Source organism: Oncorhynchus tshawytscha, linkage group LG22, assembly GCF_018296145.1.
Source record: "Oncorhynchus tshawytscha isolate Ot180627B linkage group LG22, Otsh_v2.0, whole genome shotgun sequence".
NCBI lineage: Eukaryota > Metazoa > Chordata > Actinopteri > Salmoniformes > Salmonidae > Oncorhynchus > Oncorhynchus tshawytscha.
In genome coordinates this window covers 10027591-10044297 of record NC_056450.1, presented here as the reverse complement: position 1 = coordinate 10044297, position 16707 = coordinate 10027591, and the positions used below count along the sequence as shown (strand labels likewise).

Sequence of the window (16707 nt, the reverse complement as noted above, 5' to 3'; positions counted from 1 at the left end):
AATTGTCAGGTTTTCCAGACATCGTGGTTGGAGGATTCTGGATTTCCTGCGTATTCCCTCCTGAACCTTCCAGACAGGATTGATGGGAAACCTGGGAATTTTGGGGAAATTATCAGAGTTTGGCTACCTTGATCTCAATGTAAATGTTAGCCCCTTGCCTACTTCCAGGAAGGCTGTCTTACTAATTAATATATGCATTAAAAGGTAGTTATTTCCATACTACAATTGTTTGACTTTCATTGTTTGATATACAGTACCAGTCAAAAGTTGACACCTACTCATTCCAGGGTTTTTCTTTATTCCTACTATTTTCTACATTGAAGAATAAAGACTTAAAAACTATGAAATAACACATATGCAAAAATCATGTAATAACCAAAGAATTGTTAAACAAATCAAAATATATTTTATATTTGAGGTTCTTCAAAGTAGCCACTCTTGGCATTCTCTCAACCAGCTTCATGAGGCAGTCATCTGGAATGCATTTCAATTAACAGGTGTGCCTTGATAAAAGTTAATTTGTGGAATTTCTTTCCTTCTTAATGCATTTGAGCCAATCGGTTGTGTTGTGAGTGGTAGGGGTGGTATACAGAAGATAGCCCTATTTGGTAAAAAAACAAGTCCATATTATGGCAAAAACAGAACAAATAAGCAAAGAGAAATGACAGTTTCTTCAAGTGCAGTTGCAAAAACCATCAAGCCCTATGATGAAACTGGCTCTCATGAGGACCGCCACAGGAATGGAAGACCCAAAGTTACCTCTGCTGTAGAGGTTAAGTTCATCAGTTACCATCCTCAAATTGCAGCCCAAGTAAATGCTTCACAGAGTTCAAGTAACAGACGTATCTCAACATCAACTGTTCAGAGGAGACTGTGAATCAGGCCTTCAAGGTCGAATTTCTGCAAAGAAACCACTATTAAAGGACACCAATCAGAAGAAGAGACTTGCTTGGGCCAAGAAACATGAGCAATGGACATTAGACTGGTAGAAATCTGTCCTTGGTCTGATAAATCCTTGAGACGCAGAGTAGGTCAACGGATGATCTCCGCACGTGTGGTTCCCACGTGAAGCATGGAGGAGGTGCTTTGCTGCTGACACTGATTTAATTAGAATTCAATGCACACTTAAGCAGCATGGCTACCACAGCATTCTGCAGCAATACACCATCCCATCTGGTCTGTGCTTAGTGGGACTATCATTTGTTTTTCCACAGGACAATGACCCAACACACCTCCAGGCTGTGTAAGGGCTATTTGACCAAAAAGGAGAGGGATGCATCATGACCTGGCCTCCGCTATCACTCGACCTCAACCCAATTGAGATGGTTTGGGATGAGTTGGACCGCAGAGTGAAGGAAAAGCAGCCTGCAAGTGCTCAGCATGTGGGAACTCCTTCAAGACTGTTGGAAAAGCATTCCAAGTGAAGCTGGTTGAGGGAAGGCCAAGAGTGTGCAAAGCTGTCATCAAGGTAAAGGGTGGCTACTTTGAAGACTCTGAAATATAAAATATATTTTGATTTAACACTTTTTGGGTTACTACATAATTCCATATGTGTAATTTCATAGTTTGTCTCCTGTTAATCTACAATGTAGTGAAGTCAAAATAAAGAAAAACCCTTGAATGAGTCAGTGTCCAAACTAGAATGAGACTAGAGGTCACAAAATATTTTGTGTGCATCCTTTTTTTAATTCATACAAACAATGATAACAAGCAGAATGAATATGGTGAAAACCGATCCTGTCCTTTCAGCTGAGCTCTCCTGCGGTTCTGATCAAACAATCCACCTTAAAAACATTCATCGGACTCTCTAAATACATACTCATATGTCTCATTCACTGGGTTCAGTTGGTATCATCAGCATTTGTTTGTTTTTTACTGTGCCATCATCCAGACTAAGGTAGAATGGACAGAAATAAATGACCCACAATAGGTCGTTTCAGATCATGGAATATCTTAAAATTAGCGTTGAATGATACACAAACATAAGACTGATCTGTGCTTCAATAAATCTATATTATGGAAAACTAACAATGTAGATATTCTGAGGACTTGATCACTCCAATTGAGGTGATAGTTCAGAGGCACAAATAGAGCTCAGACAGAGTATAACACCTGACATGGCACCAAACGCAGCCAGACACTGTTCCTTAGTAACAGGGAAATGAAGAGAGGGGAGGAAGTTAACAGTCAGTGTGGTGATAATGGCTCGTTTTCATGGCATGATAAACGCCAGTTCAGTGTCTCTCAGTCCTCCTCGTCCTCATCTTCCTCATAGTAGCGGTTCCTCTTAATCATCTCCTCTACAGACACGGCCTCTTCGCCCTTCCAGAAGCCCACATCCTGAGACATGCGGTTGGTCTTGGACCTCTGCTCAGTCTCCAGAGACGAGGGGGGCGCGGCAATCTCTGACGAGGCAGTCTGGCAGTTTTGAGAAGGTAACCCTTCCCCCTCTTTTCCTGCTCCCTCTTCTTCTCCCTCCAGCTTTTCCTCTTCCTCCCTGTCATTCTTTGCTCCCTGTTCATGGTTTGCTTCTAGTAATTTGTGGTGGTCTTTCAGACGTGCGACTCTCCCCTCCATCCCCTCGTCCTCAGAGCTGTCGTGGATGTCCACGTAGCTGTCATCAGAAGGCGTGTGGTAGCCGGGTGACAGGCTGTTTGGTTGTTCCTGGTCCTCCATGCCTTGTTCCTCAGGGCTACAGGCCAGTTCAGGCTCCCTGTCCTCGAATGAGCTTCTCCTCTCCAGTGGCTCAGGATTGGCTGTCTGACTGGCAGCAGGAGCGGGAGCATGGGTTGCCATGGCCAATGAGAAGGGTCGGCTACGCTCCTTGAGGGAGGCGCTCCTGCAGAGGGTGGAGCGTACGGTGGGCTCTGGGCTCTGGTCGGAGGAGGCTGAGTCGTCCTCTGGGGGCCACTTAGCACGGGATTGTTTCCCAGCGGAGCTCCCGTCTGAGGTGGGACTGTCCCCAGTGTTACCCCCCTCTCCGTCTCCTTCAGTGCGGGGGGGCCAGGAGATCTTCAGCCGACGTGTTTCCACTGGCTTGTCCTTCTCTGCTGAGCTCTGGGCGCGGGTCTCCAGGGAGGCCGTCACCACATTGACCTTGGCCAGTGGAGACTCCTCTACTGCTGGGCTGATCAACAGCGTGCCAGTAGAGGCGCACTTCTTCAGCTTGTCTTTGGAAAAGGAGGTGGCCTTGGTAGTCAGCTCTGTCCTGGGTTCCTCCCCAGCCCCACTCTCTCCTTTGGTCTCCCACAGCTCCTTGTGAGGGCGCAGGCCGAAGCCCTCGTCGTAGTTGCCCTTGGCCTTGAACAGCTGGCAGAAGTGAGGCTTGCAGTAGACGTGGCTGTGCAGAGAGGCGTAGGTCCCCAGGCTGGCCAGCAGAGGGAGACAAAGACAACATTGAGATTTTTTTCTAAACTTGCCGCATAAACCCTGATCCTTAACTCAAGAGGAACAACACTGTGGACCTAAAGACGATATCAATTCCACTAATAGTGAGATTAACAGATGTTTTAACAAATAAACAATTCCTTGCTGCATGGTGTCTGTCCCATCCTATCCCCTCACCTGAGTTTGGTGTTGCAGTGGGAGCATCTGAAACAGGTGTTGTGGTAGACCTTTTGGTTGGCTACCAGACGCTCTAAAGGGTAGACTGTCTTCTGACATGACACACAACTCTCCCGTGCAGGCAAGCAGAAGCTCTGTACACACACAAAATAGAGGCATTCAAGGCACGTTGGGAGAGTGAATGGTTGGTTTGGCAATTGCTCTGAGACAAATACAGAAAAGGGACTGTTGAATTCACCCTGGAGGTCTTGGGCTGAGCTTGGTCCTTCTGAGTCGGGGATGCAGAGAAGGTGCCGGTACTGGAGCCTGCTGTGATGAGACTAAAATCAGTAATGGCACACATTGGACACCAGAGGGAGCTGTTGTGAAAATACTGACATAACGTTCACGAGCTGAAACCTATAGAGGAGACAAATAATGACAGACAAGAATATACTGTAGATCTGGTGAAATGCAGTGGAGCACCAAATCAGTTACCATTGCTCTCTGTGGAAGATGCTTTCCTACTGTTGGGCTCTGAGTCCGGACCCTGAGAGGAGAGGGAGAGGTGGTGATTTAGAGGTGTTTCTCACACACACACACACACACACACACACACAGAGAACACAATCCCTCACCGTGTCCACACTGCCTGGGGGTACATTCTCCTTCTGTTTGCTGCAGAGGTCAGAGTCCAGCTGATCACTCTGCCAGAGAGAGAAAAACAGGGACGTGTTTTAGAGTTGGGATAAGTGGCGCAGCGGTCTAAGGCACTGCATCTCTGTGCTAGAGGCGTCACTACAGACCCTGGTTTGATTCCAGGTTGTATCAATCACGTGATTGGGAGTCCCATAGGGCGGCGCACAATTGGCCCAGCGTCTTTAGAGTTAGGCCGGGGTAGGCCGTCATTGTAAATAAGAATTTGTTAACTGATTTGCCTGGTTAAATGAATAAATAAAATAAAAGTAACCCGTAACTGACAGCATCTGGCCGGGATGGGCCTGAAGTTCTCATTTTGGGGTCAAGTTCCAGCCTGATCCAAGACCACCGCTGCGCTCTCGTTTCTCGAACAGAATGTAAGCTCGCACGACTTAAGGATCGTTATACCTTACGAGGCTAGTCAAGTTCCGTCAGGTTTAAGAACCATGGACTTCTTACATGATCTTCCATGGCAGGCAGGCAGTGAAGCAGAGTAAAGGACAGGTACTCACGCTGACTGAGGAGGATAACACCTCTGTTTTAGACACAGCAGCCTGGTACATGGCCATCCTGTCCCTCAGAGGCATGGACTCTATGCTCCCTGAATCTATGAGACCCGACAGAGAGAAGCACAGGTTACACACACACACACACACACACACCTCTCATAAGCTATGGAGATGACAGTACAGGTGATCCATTCAGCACAATGCAGACTGTCTGGGTCATGGGATGCGTCCCAAGTGTCACCCTATTCCCTATATAGTGTACTCTTTTTTTTTTTTTGTGTTTTTTTTTACCAGAATCTATGGGCTTTGGTCAACAGCAGTGCACTATATAGGGAATAGGATGCTATTTGGGATATGCCCATGGTGTTCGTCAGGCTGCGACGGGAACACAGGGTCACAGGGGGAATAGAAGGGAAAAGCCCTCTTCCCGTAACTATCATTCTTCCTGTAATCAGACATTCTGCTGATCACGGCACTTTAGGAAGGCGCCATCTACAGTCACTGACCCAGTACATTTACAGGAAAGAGGTAGTCTGGACAACTTACGTATGCTTAGTCTGTCTGTACGCCTCTCTAGCCTAGTGAAACAATATGTGCATCCTCGTGGAGAACAGTACATTTGCTTTTAACTCGTGAGTGAGTGAGCGCTCTGTCAGCGTAATAGTACCTCCAAGTAGCTGATCCATGTTGTCAGTGATGCCTCCGGTCCCTCCAATCCTCACAGGCTCTCTGGACACCTGGAAACACAGAACCAAGCCACGCTATCAGGATGGTATATTCCATTAGGGTAGCCTTTACATTGTAGATTGAGCAGGCTCTGAACATACGGAATAAGGCCAGCAGCACTTGACTCGTGCTTTGCATACAGAACCATATGATGCTCACGTCGCTGAAACTAAATTTAAGGCAGGAGAGAACCAGGGCCATCCATCAGACAGCTCTGAGCCCAGTGCTCTGACAGTGAGAAGAGTGGTGCGGAGAGATGAGAAGGAAATAGGTGAGAGAGGCGAGGAGGTGGTGTGGCAAGCGTGTCAGGGAGTCAGCTACAGTATCAGCCTGGCTTGTTGTCCAGCTTCCGTCCCAGCTGTCTGCCTCTCGTGCTCAGCCCAGCCCTCCTCTACTCTAATCCCCTTGTGAGCTAGAACCTTAGGGAGAAAAGGCGAGACGGACACCCCAGTCTGTCTTCCTGTCCACAGTCCCACATCCCCAGTCAACACCAGCACCCGCCAGGAGACTCACCAGTCACCCTCCTGCCTGACACACAGCACAGCGCATTCTAAGACGAGACCGAGTTGCTGCCTACTTTTCAACTCTCGTTTCAGTGATCAGGCCATCGGTGAGAGAGGGATTTCGTAGAACCAAAGGGTCAGTGGTAAAAGCCGAGAGGAGAAGACATGCTGTTCTTGGCACACCTATAATAGCAGAGACTCAAGTTAAGCCTGGCTTCACCTGGCCTCTACCCACTCAATGCCAGAACAGCCTATGGTTGAGCCCCAAATGTTGACGTATTGCCTATAATATAGGGCACTACTTTTGACCAGGGCAAAGAGGGCTCTGGTCAAAAGTAGTGCTCTGTGTAGGGAATAGGGTGCCATTTGGAACGCGCCCGGTCTCCTGCCTCCTATCTGTCTGTACCGCTTGTGTCTGTAAGCCACGGGTGTGATCGGTATCAGAGATTAGAGGAGCAGCAGGGTGCCACAAAGCCCTGGTCGGCTGGGACTGCGCCGGGCACAGCCTTATAATACACAGACAGAACGAGAGAGAAGGGGAGGCAAAGGGTGGATAAAATCCTGAAATATAAGGACGAGACAGAGCAGTGCTGTTCCAGGGGAAAGGTCTATATAGAGTTGTGCATTCGTGGCCGTCTGGATTTTAGATTTGCATTCGCAGAAGGGGGTGAAATGTGCTGTTCCATCCTCCAGAGTGGATTAATCTAGGCTCTAGACTCCAGACAGAGCCAGGCAGAGGAAGCCAGACCCCAGCTGGCCCCAGACGGACCCCAGGCCGAGAGACCTCTCTCTAACGCAGCCGGAGGCCCCTTCCCAAGCGTGACCACTCTTCAGCCTGATCCCTCTCCTCTCAACCCTTCTCCAGACGGTGGTCACGGGTGGTGCCTCAACAATATGGGGGAGCAGGCGGAGGATGTAAACAAACAAACAGCCAGAAGGCAGCTGAGCTTCGATAGGGAGGAACTGATCAGCGGCCCAGACAAAGAGCTCTGACACTAATCCCACTGACAATTAAAACCCCCGTAGACAGACTGAGGCTCCTCCCTACAGCCTACCGCCTGCCGGCTGGCTGCCTGGGCCCCAGAACAATAACAAGAAAAAAGGCCAATTCAAATCAGTGAGTTGTAGGCTAGGCTACATATAGCACAAAACCACCATTGACAAAAACAAAGTCCTTAAAAAGCCCTATTCACTGACAGATCAGTACTTTCATCAACCATAGTGTAGTCGGTGTATATGCTAGCCCTCCCATCAAAAGATTCGATTCACAGCATAATGCGCTATAACCTAATACAAACATACTAATCCAACAACAAGCAATGAAAGCAAACCCCAGATAGTCTCCGCTTTATGTTTCAGAGCCGCAATGATGAAAAGTGAGCTCAAGGAGGTCCGAGGTCGAGGGGTTTGAGACCAAACAAAGAAAAAAATATATATATATATTTACCTCTCGCAAAGCAACGCAAGGAGCTACAGGGAGAAGCAGACCGAAGCACGAGTTGAGGAGAGGAGAAGACTTACGCTGGAACACTCATACCTGTCCTGGAGGAGTTTGGAACATCAACAGCAGCTAACTCAATTGTGTTCATTAGACTGTGGCTCCACTGGACTGGGCTGCCTGACAGAGCAGAGCAGGGACCACGACTGGACTGGGCTGCCTGACAGAGCAGAGCAGGGACCACGACTGGACTGGTGCCTCCTTCCTTTCTGTCTCGTCACAGTCACACAGAGAGAGGGGAGCAGAGGGGAGGGGAGGCCTTCATGGGGGCATATGGAGGGGAGTGGGGGGCTAAAGAGGGAGGGAGGGGGGGGGTGAAGTTGGGTCAATTAAGTGCCTCTCCCTCATGACCGTCTCCTCCAGGGAGAGGAGGGGGAGAAAAGTCCTTTTCTTTTATAAATCAGAGAGGACCTGGGGAGGAAGAGCAATCTGAGGAGGCTCATTTCTACTGCAGTCACGTGCAATGCCTGCCCCATGACATCACCGCCCCATGACATCACCGCCCCTGGAAGAGAAGCGGGGAGAGGGGCTAGGCCTACAGGCCAAGGAGCAGGGAGCCAGTCAGGGCTGGACGTGGAGGTGTGGGTCGAGGCCAGGGTGTGGGGGTGTGTGGGGAGAGCCCAGGTCACTTCCTGGCTTTCAGCTGGGAGAGAGAAAGCTGCTAATGTGCTTAAGGAAGGAAGGAAGGTTCAACCAGCTGGGGTGTGGCGAGGCAACTCATTAAGCCGCTACAAAACAATCCTCTGATCTGTTGTCCAGGCCATGTTCAAAAACCGACTAGTAAACTAGCTTTAGTAAAAGAATATGAAGGTCTGAATCTTGATCAACAATCAACCAAAAACTCTACCTCATAAGGAAGTTCCATTGAAAGTCTGGCCTTTCATTTCCAACGCCTAATATTTCATACAAGCCAGGGAAAATAAACAAGATATAGACTATTAGCCTAGAATAAAAAGGATCCTTTGCTTCTAAAACGAGTTTACCCACTTTTCTATTATCAAAATGGCTGTTAACCTCCAAAGTGAGTGTGAGGAGGAGGACAGTTTGTTTTGAAACCCCCATCCTACCCTCTTATCTGCCTAAGGGCATGTTTATATCTAGCCCATCTGTAGGAATGTACTGTGAGATGAGAACACTCAGAGCGATGCATGTGACTGGCAGCATGACTATCCCCAGGAGGGCTCTGACCCCTGGAGAACACACAGCACAACATTCTTTACTTCTGGAACAGGAACATTGACGACACACCCGACCTGTTGTCTGCTACATCTTCAGAAAAAAAAAATCTTTCAAAACTCTACAATTCATAGGGCTGCTTCACAGGGCCTTTCCTTAGCAAACACATCGAAGTCACGGTCTCTGCCGGGTGATTTGACAAGTCCTAGTCAATCGATCAATAATATAATACTTTTAGCAAAGGTGTTTATCGTTGGTTTGCAATCTGTAGAGACTATGAGAATAGAAATGTTCGGAACATTTGTGAATCACAGCACAGTTGAAAAATATATGGCAAACAGAAATCAAAACTGGATGATGTTCAAAGAGAGATGGGAGGGGTTTAGTGGAGCTGAAGGGTGAGACAAAACAAACAAACAAGATAACTAAGGTAAAATATACTGTGTCCATAAAATGTATACAGGTTCAGAACTTTTGTGAAATGGCAGTTAGAAATCCAAACTGGATGGTGTTCAGAGACAGATGGGAGGGGTTGAGGGGAGCTGAAGGATGGGATTAAAAACAAAAGATAACTATTGTAAAATACATTGTTTATTCAACTAGGTATGTCCGTAAAATCTATATAGTACGTATAGTACGTTTGGCACTCAGACCAAAGAGTTCGATGCTGCAGAAATGTGTTGGTACCCTTCCCCAGATCTTGTAGAAACATCAGGAGGATCATTGGAAACAGGATGCACCTGAGCTCAATATCGAGTCTTGTTGCAAAGGGTCTGAATACTTATGTAAATAAGGTTTTTCAGTTTTATATAAAAACGTGCATGCATTTCTAAAAACCTGTTTTCACTTTGTTATTATGGGGTATTGTGTGTAGATTGAGATTTGAATTGTATTTAATCCATTTTAGAATAAGGCTGTAATGTAGCAAACTGTGGAAAAAGTCAAGGGGTCTGAATACTTTCCGAATGCACTGTATGTATGTTAGTATGTATGCATGTACACTACTGTTCAAAAGTTTGGGGTCACTTAGAAATGTCCTTCTTTTTGAATGAAAGAAAGGCACATTTTTAAGTCACTGTCACAGAGTAGAAGGCCTCACAACACCTGATCAACATGACCACACTGGACTTCTAATACTTAAACAATATACAAGTGTTTCTCCAAAATACATGTGGAAACCACAGATTTGAAGAAACAAACGACTTTGATAAAAATAAAAGATTAAACAAACAATGCATTTTGCAGTAGTTCATCAGCTTTGTTCCTGTTTGGCCATTCTCATTTCTTATCATTTATGTGGTGGAAAATGGCAGGAAAATTACATATATCCTATTAAAATATTTAGGGGCGTGTAGCTTGTAAATCGGTAAGTTTGGACTTACTTTGTTCTGAAGGTTCTCTCCTTTCTCGAACATCATCTTGAGGTTGTTGAGGGGTATGTCGGGCTTCTCACTGGGGATGCAAGGCACTTCTGCTGCTCCTCCCTCCTGCCTCTCTCGGTCTCTCTGCTGCCGTCTCCTCTCCATACCTGGTCCTGCCTGGTCCTCTGCGGCTGTGGGACTGGTGTTGGGGTCTGGTGAGAGAGGTGGCTGGGTCTGGTGCTTGGCGTTAGGATCTGAGGGGAGTAAGCGGCGAGTGTGGGGTAGCGTGGCACAAGGTGTGGCTGACTGGACAGGCTGCTCCCAAAGCTTCTTCAACACACTCAGGTTGCAACTGCGGAAAGTCTGTGGCGACGGCTCCGCAGCCTGGAGGAGGGGGTAAAGACCGACAGTCTGTCTGACTAACGGATCATAATCACTGACACAGTCCAGAAGCATCCCAACTGGCTGAATCCATAACTTAGATACTTAAGAGACCAGGATTAGTTTTTTTGTTTTGTGTTGTGTAAAAGAGAAATGCTGAGGAATGATATGCGGTAGTAATTACAGGATCAGGGGGGGGGGATACAGATCAGATACCAGTGTTACACCCACATCAATTGTTTCAGGAGACGAGTCGGTCTCCGATTTCTTCCATAGCTACGAATACAGCTACCGTTAGCATTCAATCTGAGTAGCATCTTCCTACCAGACCTCTCCCTGGTTAACCCAACCTGGTTATGACGACAGTTTCTCATGCTCATCAAATGACTAGGACCATATGACGAGAACACTCTAAGGGGTTTTTAACACAAGCTTCAATGCTTACTTTCAAGTAAACAACGGACGCATTGTCCTCTGTTTAGACAACCAGAACAGTAAGATAAGTGGAGCTAAAAGTTTCACAGCCATTTAAATGAATGAGAAATAAGGACCTTAACAATTCATAGTTTTCCTTTCACTACCGTCTGTCTCCTTTTGTCAAAGAAAAATGGTAAAAACCTTGGAAAGCCCGGTAACCTGGAGATCCAGTTGGCTCTGTGTCTGTTGGGTGGAAATGATAAAAGCTCTCCCAGATGTGAGCTTTGAGAAAAGATCTGCATGAAGGAGCTAGCTTGCCCACCCCTCTATGCCAAGAGAGAGTGTGAGAGAAACACAGAGAGGGAAGGAGAGAGAGAAATAGAGTAACAGTGGAAGAGAGAGGGGGGAACATAGAAAGAGATAAAGAGAAAGAAAAGCAAGAGGATGAGTAAGAGAGAGAGAGAAAAAAAAACAGAAAAGGTCAATTGAAAGAAGGGGAAAATCCCAAAAACGAGATAGCAGGAAATTGTCATTTTTGGAGAAATGAACCATTTGAGGATAGAGACCAGCAGCATGCCCCCCCCACACACACACACACCCACACACAAACTGTGAAGACTAACAGCTTTTCTTATGTTAAATTCTCCTGCTAACAGTGACAATTTACATAATTGTAGCAACAACAACAAAAAATCCCACTAAATGCCTTGAAAGCCTTGCTCACAATACAATACAACAGCTGACAGTCGACTTATTCCAGACTCAGACACATACCTGGGATTGAAAAAGCTTAATGAAAGTAACTCAATTCCCTGCTGTCTGTTTATATCCCCTCAGGTGACATTCCCGGGCCCAGCCAACAGACCTCGAGGAAGTGTGTCTGTATTGCCCAGGTGGGATCTGGCATTACATTGTAGTCCTTCATGCCTGTGAAGTGCGTGACCACCCAGTGTTAATTGATCAGGTCTGTAACAGAAGCGAGGAAGTGATGCAAGGTACTGGGAGCAACAGAGGTTATCTACCTTCAGATTAAACGTCTCTGAAGACGGATTAAAGCTTTACTAGTGTATCCTCCAAGTGAAATATGTGGACAGGCATGGCTGTGCGTGTTTAGGCCTGAGAGAGAAATAGGTTCATCCCAATGTCTCTAGCTTTGTTAGATATTAGTCTCTTCAACCTTGACTGGGTACTTACGGCTTTCTTCCTCTCCAGGTTGGCTTCCTCTGCAGCCAGTTGGTACCTTGGAAGAGGATGGAGGGGGTTGTGAGGATAGGGTTGCATAACGGATCAATTGGATCTCAGAAATGTCTGGCTGTATCATAGCTACTGCTGCTGTTTCCACATTTGGCTAGACAAACTGGTAAAACTCTAGCCTGGTCCCAGATCTGTTTGTGCTCTTGCCTACTCCATGACAATGAGTTGGCATGATAGCACAAGCAGACTGGCACTATTAAATCCAGTTTCAAAATATTGCTGGTGTAATTGTCTTATCTTGTACTGATCCAGCAGACACGGAGATGACAGAGAGTGGGAGGGAGTGTGTGATCTAATGCTATGGTTCCAAGCAGCAGAACGGACTGGGATGGGAAAAGCTATCAGTGGTCAGTAGGAGAGGGAAAGATAAACTTAACACTGAAGTGAGTATTTGCATTTCTACCTTGGAACAAGTATGAGGGTATAGGAAGAGAGTGAGAGCAATAGATACAACTGGGTGTCTGTACATGTGAAGCAAGAAGAGAAAGTGAGTAACAGTTAAGGTGAATGAGAGCGATAGGACCACAGACCGAAGGGGTAACCCAGACACTTGACTGGGGCTACAAAGCTGAAGCATAATGGTAGTGAGAGGAAGTCCGGTCCCGGGTAGTGGGAGAGAATGGAACTAGGTGAAACTGGGCCGACATTATGCTCTTTTTTTTGTTTGTTTTCTTTTCCCAAAACTATAATCTGTTACGAACACGGTGGCCTACGTTTTATAGACTTGACGCTTTGCCAACGTTTTTGGGGGTTAAATTGCGTTGTTTAGAAGGAGTGCAAGGTTCAATTGAGTTTGCGCACATTTCAGAAAGGAGGCGTACCCTAACAGAAATATGCAAATACATACTACAACGCGCGGATAGGATCTCGCTCGCGCATGGCTTGGTCCGACCTTGTTTATTCTGCCCACTATCCGTAATTTGCTCCCACTGTAAACGACACATATGAACTATCTTGAGTTATTTATAAATAGATTTAATACTACTGTACCCCACTTACTTCGAGAAGCGCTCAGCGATGGCATTGTTCTTTCCTCTGGTGCCAACTATGGACAATTCCGCAGCTGTGACTCTGAGGGACTGGGAGGCCCACTGTCTGCGACTGAACGGAGCAACGGTCATCTCGGTTGTTCTCAGGAAAAGACTGCTCTAGCTGGCTGAATAGGAAGAAAAATATATAGTATATTACATTTACCTCACAAATAACAAAAATAAGATTCTACCCTAGACAATCATACTCCTCTATCTCAGCGTATGGTGTGTGTAAGCCATAGGTCTATGGTATGAGTAGTCTGCAGTGAGCGACAGTAGGCCACTATTGTGTAAAATGACACATGGTTCCTGTGGATGAATAAATCAGCAAGGAGTAAGGCACTAGCCAGCACACAGCAGCTACTCATCCAACTCAGGCCTCTCATTGAGTCACTGAACTCATGAACTTGAAGACCCCAAGCTACTACTCACTGCATACACAGGCCTTGCCTGGTCATCTTTCTCAGTGTCATACAGAGACAGTGAAGTGTCCACTTGTTTCCTGGGACGTCACACAGACTTTCTGTCTGGAAACCAGGGCAAGCAGATTACATGCATTCACTCTCAGCCTTACTGTTCTACAGTAAGCACGTTCATTTCAACTGTCATTTCAGAATTACACATGGTTCACAGTACAAAAAACAATTAGCCAATGTGGAAGATGTTGAGGATTCTAGTTAGGAAATAGCCTCTGGGGTTCCGAGCTAACGTACTGTACTGTCAAACTAGCCTATTGGTTTAGATGTCCTTTTTTAACAGATATGGTAAGACAGGACAGGTAGACCTAGACTATACTTTTCCTTGGTAATGAGACACCTTGCACACATCCACCAACAGCAGATACACCACTGTTATTATGAATAACAATAATAGTGAAGTCCCCATTTAGCAGGTTGGCATTAATCCAAAAATGCTGCTCTGGAATATAGGCAAGCCTTAAAGGCCCAGTGCAGTCAAAAAAAAAACATGGTTTCCTGTGTTTTATATACGGTATATTTCCAAACTCTGAAGTTGGAATAATATGGTGAAAATTATAATTAATGCCCTTTTAGTGTACGAGCTGTTTGAAAAGAGACCCTGAAATTTCAGCCTGTTTTGGTGGGATGGAGTTTTGGCCTACCTGGTGACATCACCAGGCAGTAAATTAGTTAATAGACCAATAAGAAAGAAAGTTTCAAACCTCTCTGCCAATAACAGCTAGTTTTCAGTTTTCCCCTCCCACTCAAACCACTTCCAGAAAGTCCTAGACAAATTATTTGCTAATACGTTATTTGTTTCTTTTAGACCATTTTAATTGAAAATAATCACAGTAAGGTACTTAATTATTACCCATAAATTATTTGATATTTAGATAAAAACGGCTGCATTGGACCTTTAACACTTCCCTATTTCTTTGTCCACTGATCAAACACCACACACATCAAATCAAAATATCACCTCAGACAACACATTTTGGAAATTGCCATCAGCACTGACTACAATCAAATATTTAACTAATAGGAAATTACTTGAGCACAGAGAGCAAAATACCAAGTTGGATGCCAAATTAGGCATCCAACTTAACTTTCAAATCAGTATTTCCAGAAAGATGTCTAAGTACTAGGATAAGCCTTTCTACACAAAACATGTTTTTTAAATCATCACCTCTACCCCCATAGAAAGCTCAGGCATGTTACATACCTTCAAGTTTTTCTTATCACTCCTCTCTTATTTCTTGATGCTTGTTTCAACCTCCCTCTTTTCCTTCTCCTCAGTAACACTTTGCTGTCTGGCACTGCTGTGTGCTGTGCTCATGGAAGTATGTGTGCTTAGGAAAATGGGAGTGGGCAAATCAACACCATGAGACTCTTTCCAACCAATAACATAGCAGCATTTACTTCCACCTGGCAGGTACAGTACAAGCTGCCCTTCCCATCCAAACCACTGTGTTCCCCAGAGTGAATCTGAAAGCAAAAAAAGGTGGGTACATACAGTGTAGACTACACCTCCTTACAGTATGACACATGAGGAAGCATCCCACTCAATTCCTGGAAGTGAAGCAAACTCTACCTCCCTTCTCATGAGGTCAAAGGCTGAGAGGATGTGAGTCATTCACAATCCAGACAAACTCCACTGTGTGTGTGTGTGTGTGTGTGTGTGTGTGTGTGTGTGTGTGTGTGTGTGATCAAAAGACGAGACTTACTTCTTATCACTATATCAAACCCATGTTATCATCCCTCTTCAACTCCTTAAAAGGTCTGTATGTTTATCTGTATTCCGGGCCATTCTGTCTATCAATTAACCCATACCAAAACAATCCTCTATACCTTGTTGTACCTAGTCTAAGATGTTTAAGACACTGTTATTGTGCCATCTAATTTACCATGTGGTTAAACAGGACTGCTAAGCTTCAGATTGGTGTGGCACCAGGGTCTAGTCTACATCAGTGACACATCACTACAGTCTAATCCAAACCACATGATTTCCCTGCGTGTGTAGGGAAGGGCTCTGTGTCCATACAATTGAACGTAACCTGACACATAACTATGTCTATGGCATACAGTATTTTGAGAATACAAAGTTGTGTAACAGCTAAAAACCCAGTGTGGATCAGATTCAGGATTAATCACTCTGTCTTTACTTTGGGTGGTCTGTATGCCTTTGGAGCAAAGTTAATACCATTTTTGGATTTTCTATTAGTTTTTATTTCTATTCGTTTTTACATTTTGATTTGGAATTCAATTTAGTTTAATTTATTTTTCAGACTTGATTTACTCGTTTTTATTCAGTTTCGGTTTGATAAAAACATTTCTATTGAGTTTTATATGATTTAGTTTTAGTTTTAGTGTTAGGGAATAAAAGTAGGATTATGCATGGGAGGCTAGGAGCCATTTATGTGGTGTAGGCCTATAGCAGGGGTACTCCAGTACTATTTGAGATCTGTCACACAAATGTCCTAGGTGGCAAATGTCTGGATGGATGTTGGCATTTATCGGCATAGTAACAAACCCACACCTCGCAACCTATGCGACACCAAACTGTTCACACTTCTTGTTGGCACAGAGAAAAATGTGCAGTTTCAAATCTCCTTTTCTGCAATTCTACGTTATTCCATGAGCTAGCAGAAAATGTAGCTGTTTTAAATCTCATTTCCTGCAATTCTACTATTTGTAGATCAGTGATTCTACACCTCACTTTGCTCAAACTGATCCTCTCCAACAGACTCAATCCCTGATCATCTGAGGCTATAAAAATGGGGCAATTGTGACAGTTAAAGGGGAGAGACTATGAATTCAACCAGAGAAAAAAATCTCTTGAACAAAAGAGCATGTCAAAACCCCGCTGGGACATTCTTTGCGGACAACAATATATTCTGAAAAACCTGCAATTTAGCATCAGATTATAAACGGAAAGGCTTGATAGACAGTCATCGGAAGAAAAAAACAGAAACATAATGCTGTCTCAGAAGAATGCTTCTGCCTTAGAAGGTTGTGGAGGATATAACGAAACAGTCTCATCCTTACATAACAAGACAGTATCAATCAACAAAAATATTTCACAACGCATTATTTTTTCTGTTCTTATTAACATATGGGTACGATTTATTTATTAAACCTTTATTTCATACCG

The 16707-nt window shown here is 45.1% G+C and overlaps 1 protein-coding gene across 6 annotated transcripts; it reads right to left on the bottom strand.

Annotated features, from left to right (window-relative positions):
• Positions 1-1665: 1665 nt before the first annotated feature.
• Positions 1666-15026, bottom strand: lima1a (LIM domain and actin binding 1a). 6 transcript variants are annotated; one of them, XM_024384011.2, is made up of 11 exons: positions 14779-15026; positions 13067-13223; positions 12008-12053; positions 10037-10399; positions 5419-5488; positions 4755-4849; positions 4182-4250; positions 4042-4093; positions 3803-3873; positions 3565-3698; positions 1666-3367 (listed from the first exon to the last, which is right to left on the bottom strand). In XM_024384011.2, the coding sequence occupies exons 2-11, from the start codon at positions 13186-13188 to the stop codon at positions 2245-2247; spliced, it is 2145 nt and encodes a 714-aa protein (XP_024239779.1). In that variant the 5' UTR covers positions 13189-13223; positions 14779-15026; the 3' UTR covers positions 1666-2244. The 6 variants fall into 6 exon arrangements, with proteins under 6 accessions (XP_024239779.1, XP_024239780.1, XP_042159633.1 ...); XM_024384012.2 differs by having other exon boundaries at positions 3803-3870; XM_042303699.1 differs by lacking the exon at positions 14779-15026 and having other exon boundaries at positions 10037-11779; positions 13067-13150.
• Between the last annotated feature and the right edge of the window lie 1681 nt (positions 15027-16707).

What these genes read in the sequence shown, in the direction of transcription:
- lima1a (XM_024384011.2), bottom strand. Translation starts at nt 13,188, where the DNA reads ATGACCGTTGCTCCGTTCAGTCGCAGACAGTGGGCCTCCCAGTCCCTC. An exon ending in TGTTATCCTCCTCAGTCAGC is followed by an intron (nt 4,251 to 4,754) that starts GTGAGTACCTGT and finishes TCTCTCTGGCAG; the next exon opens with AGTGATCAGCTGGACTCTGA. An exon ending in CCCCAGGCAGTGTGGACACG is followed by an intron (nt 4,094 to 4,181) that starts GTGAGGGATTGT and finishes CTCTCCTCTCAG; the next exon opens with GGTCCGGACTCAGAGCCCAA.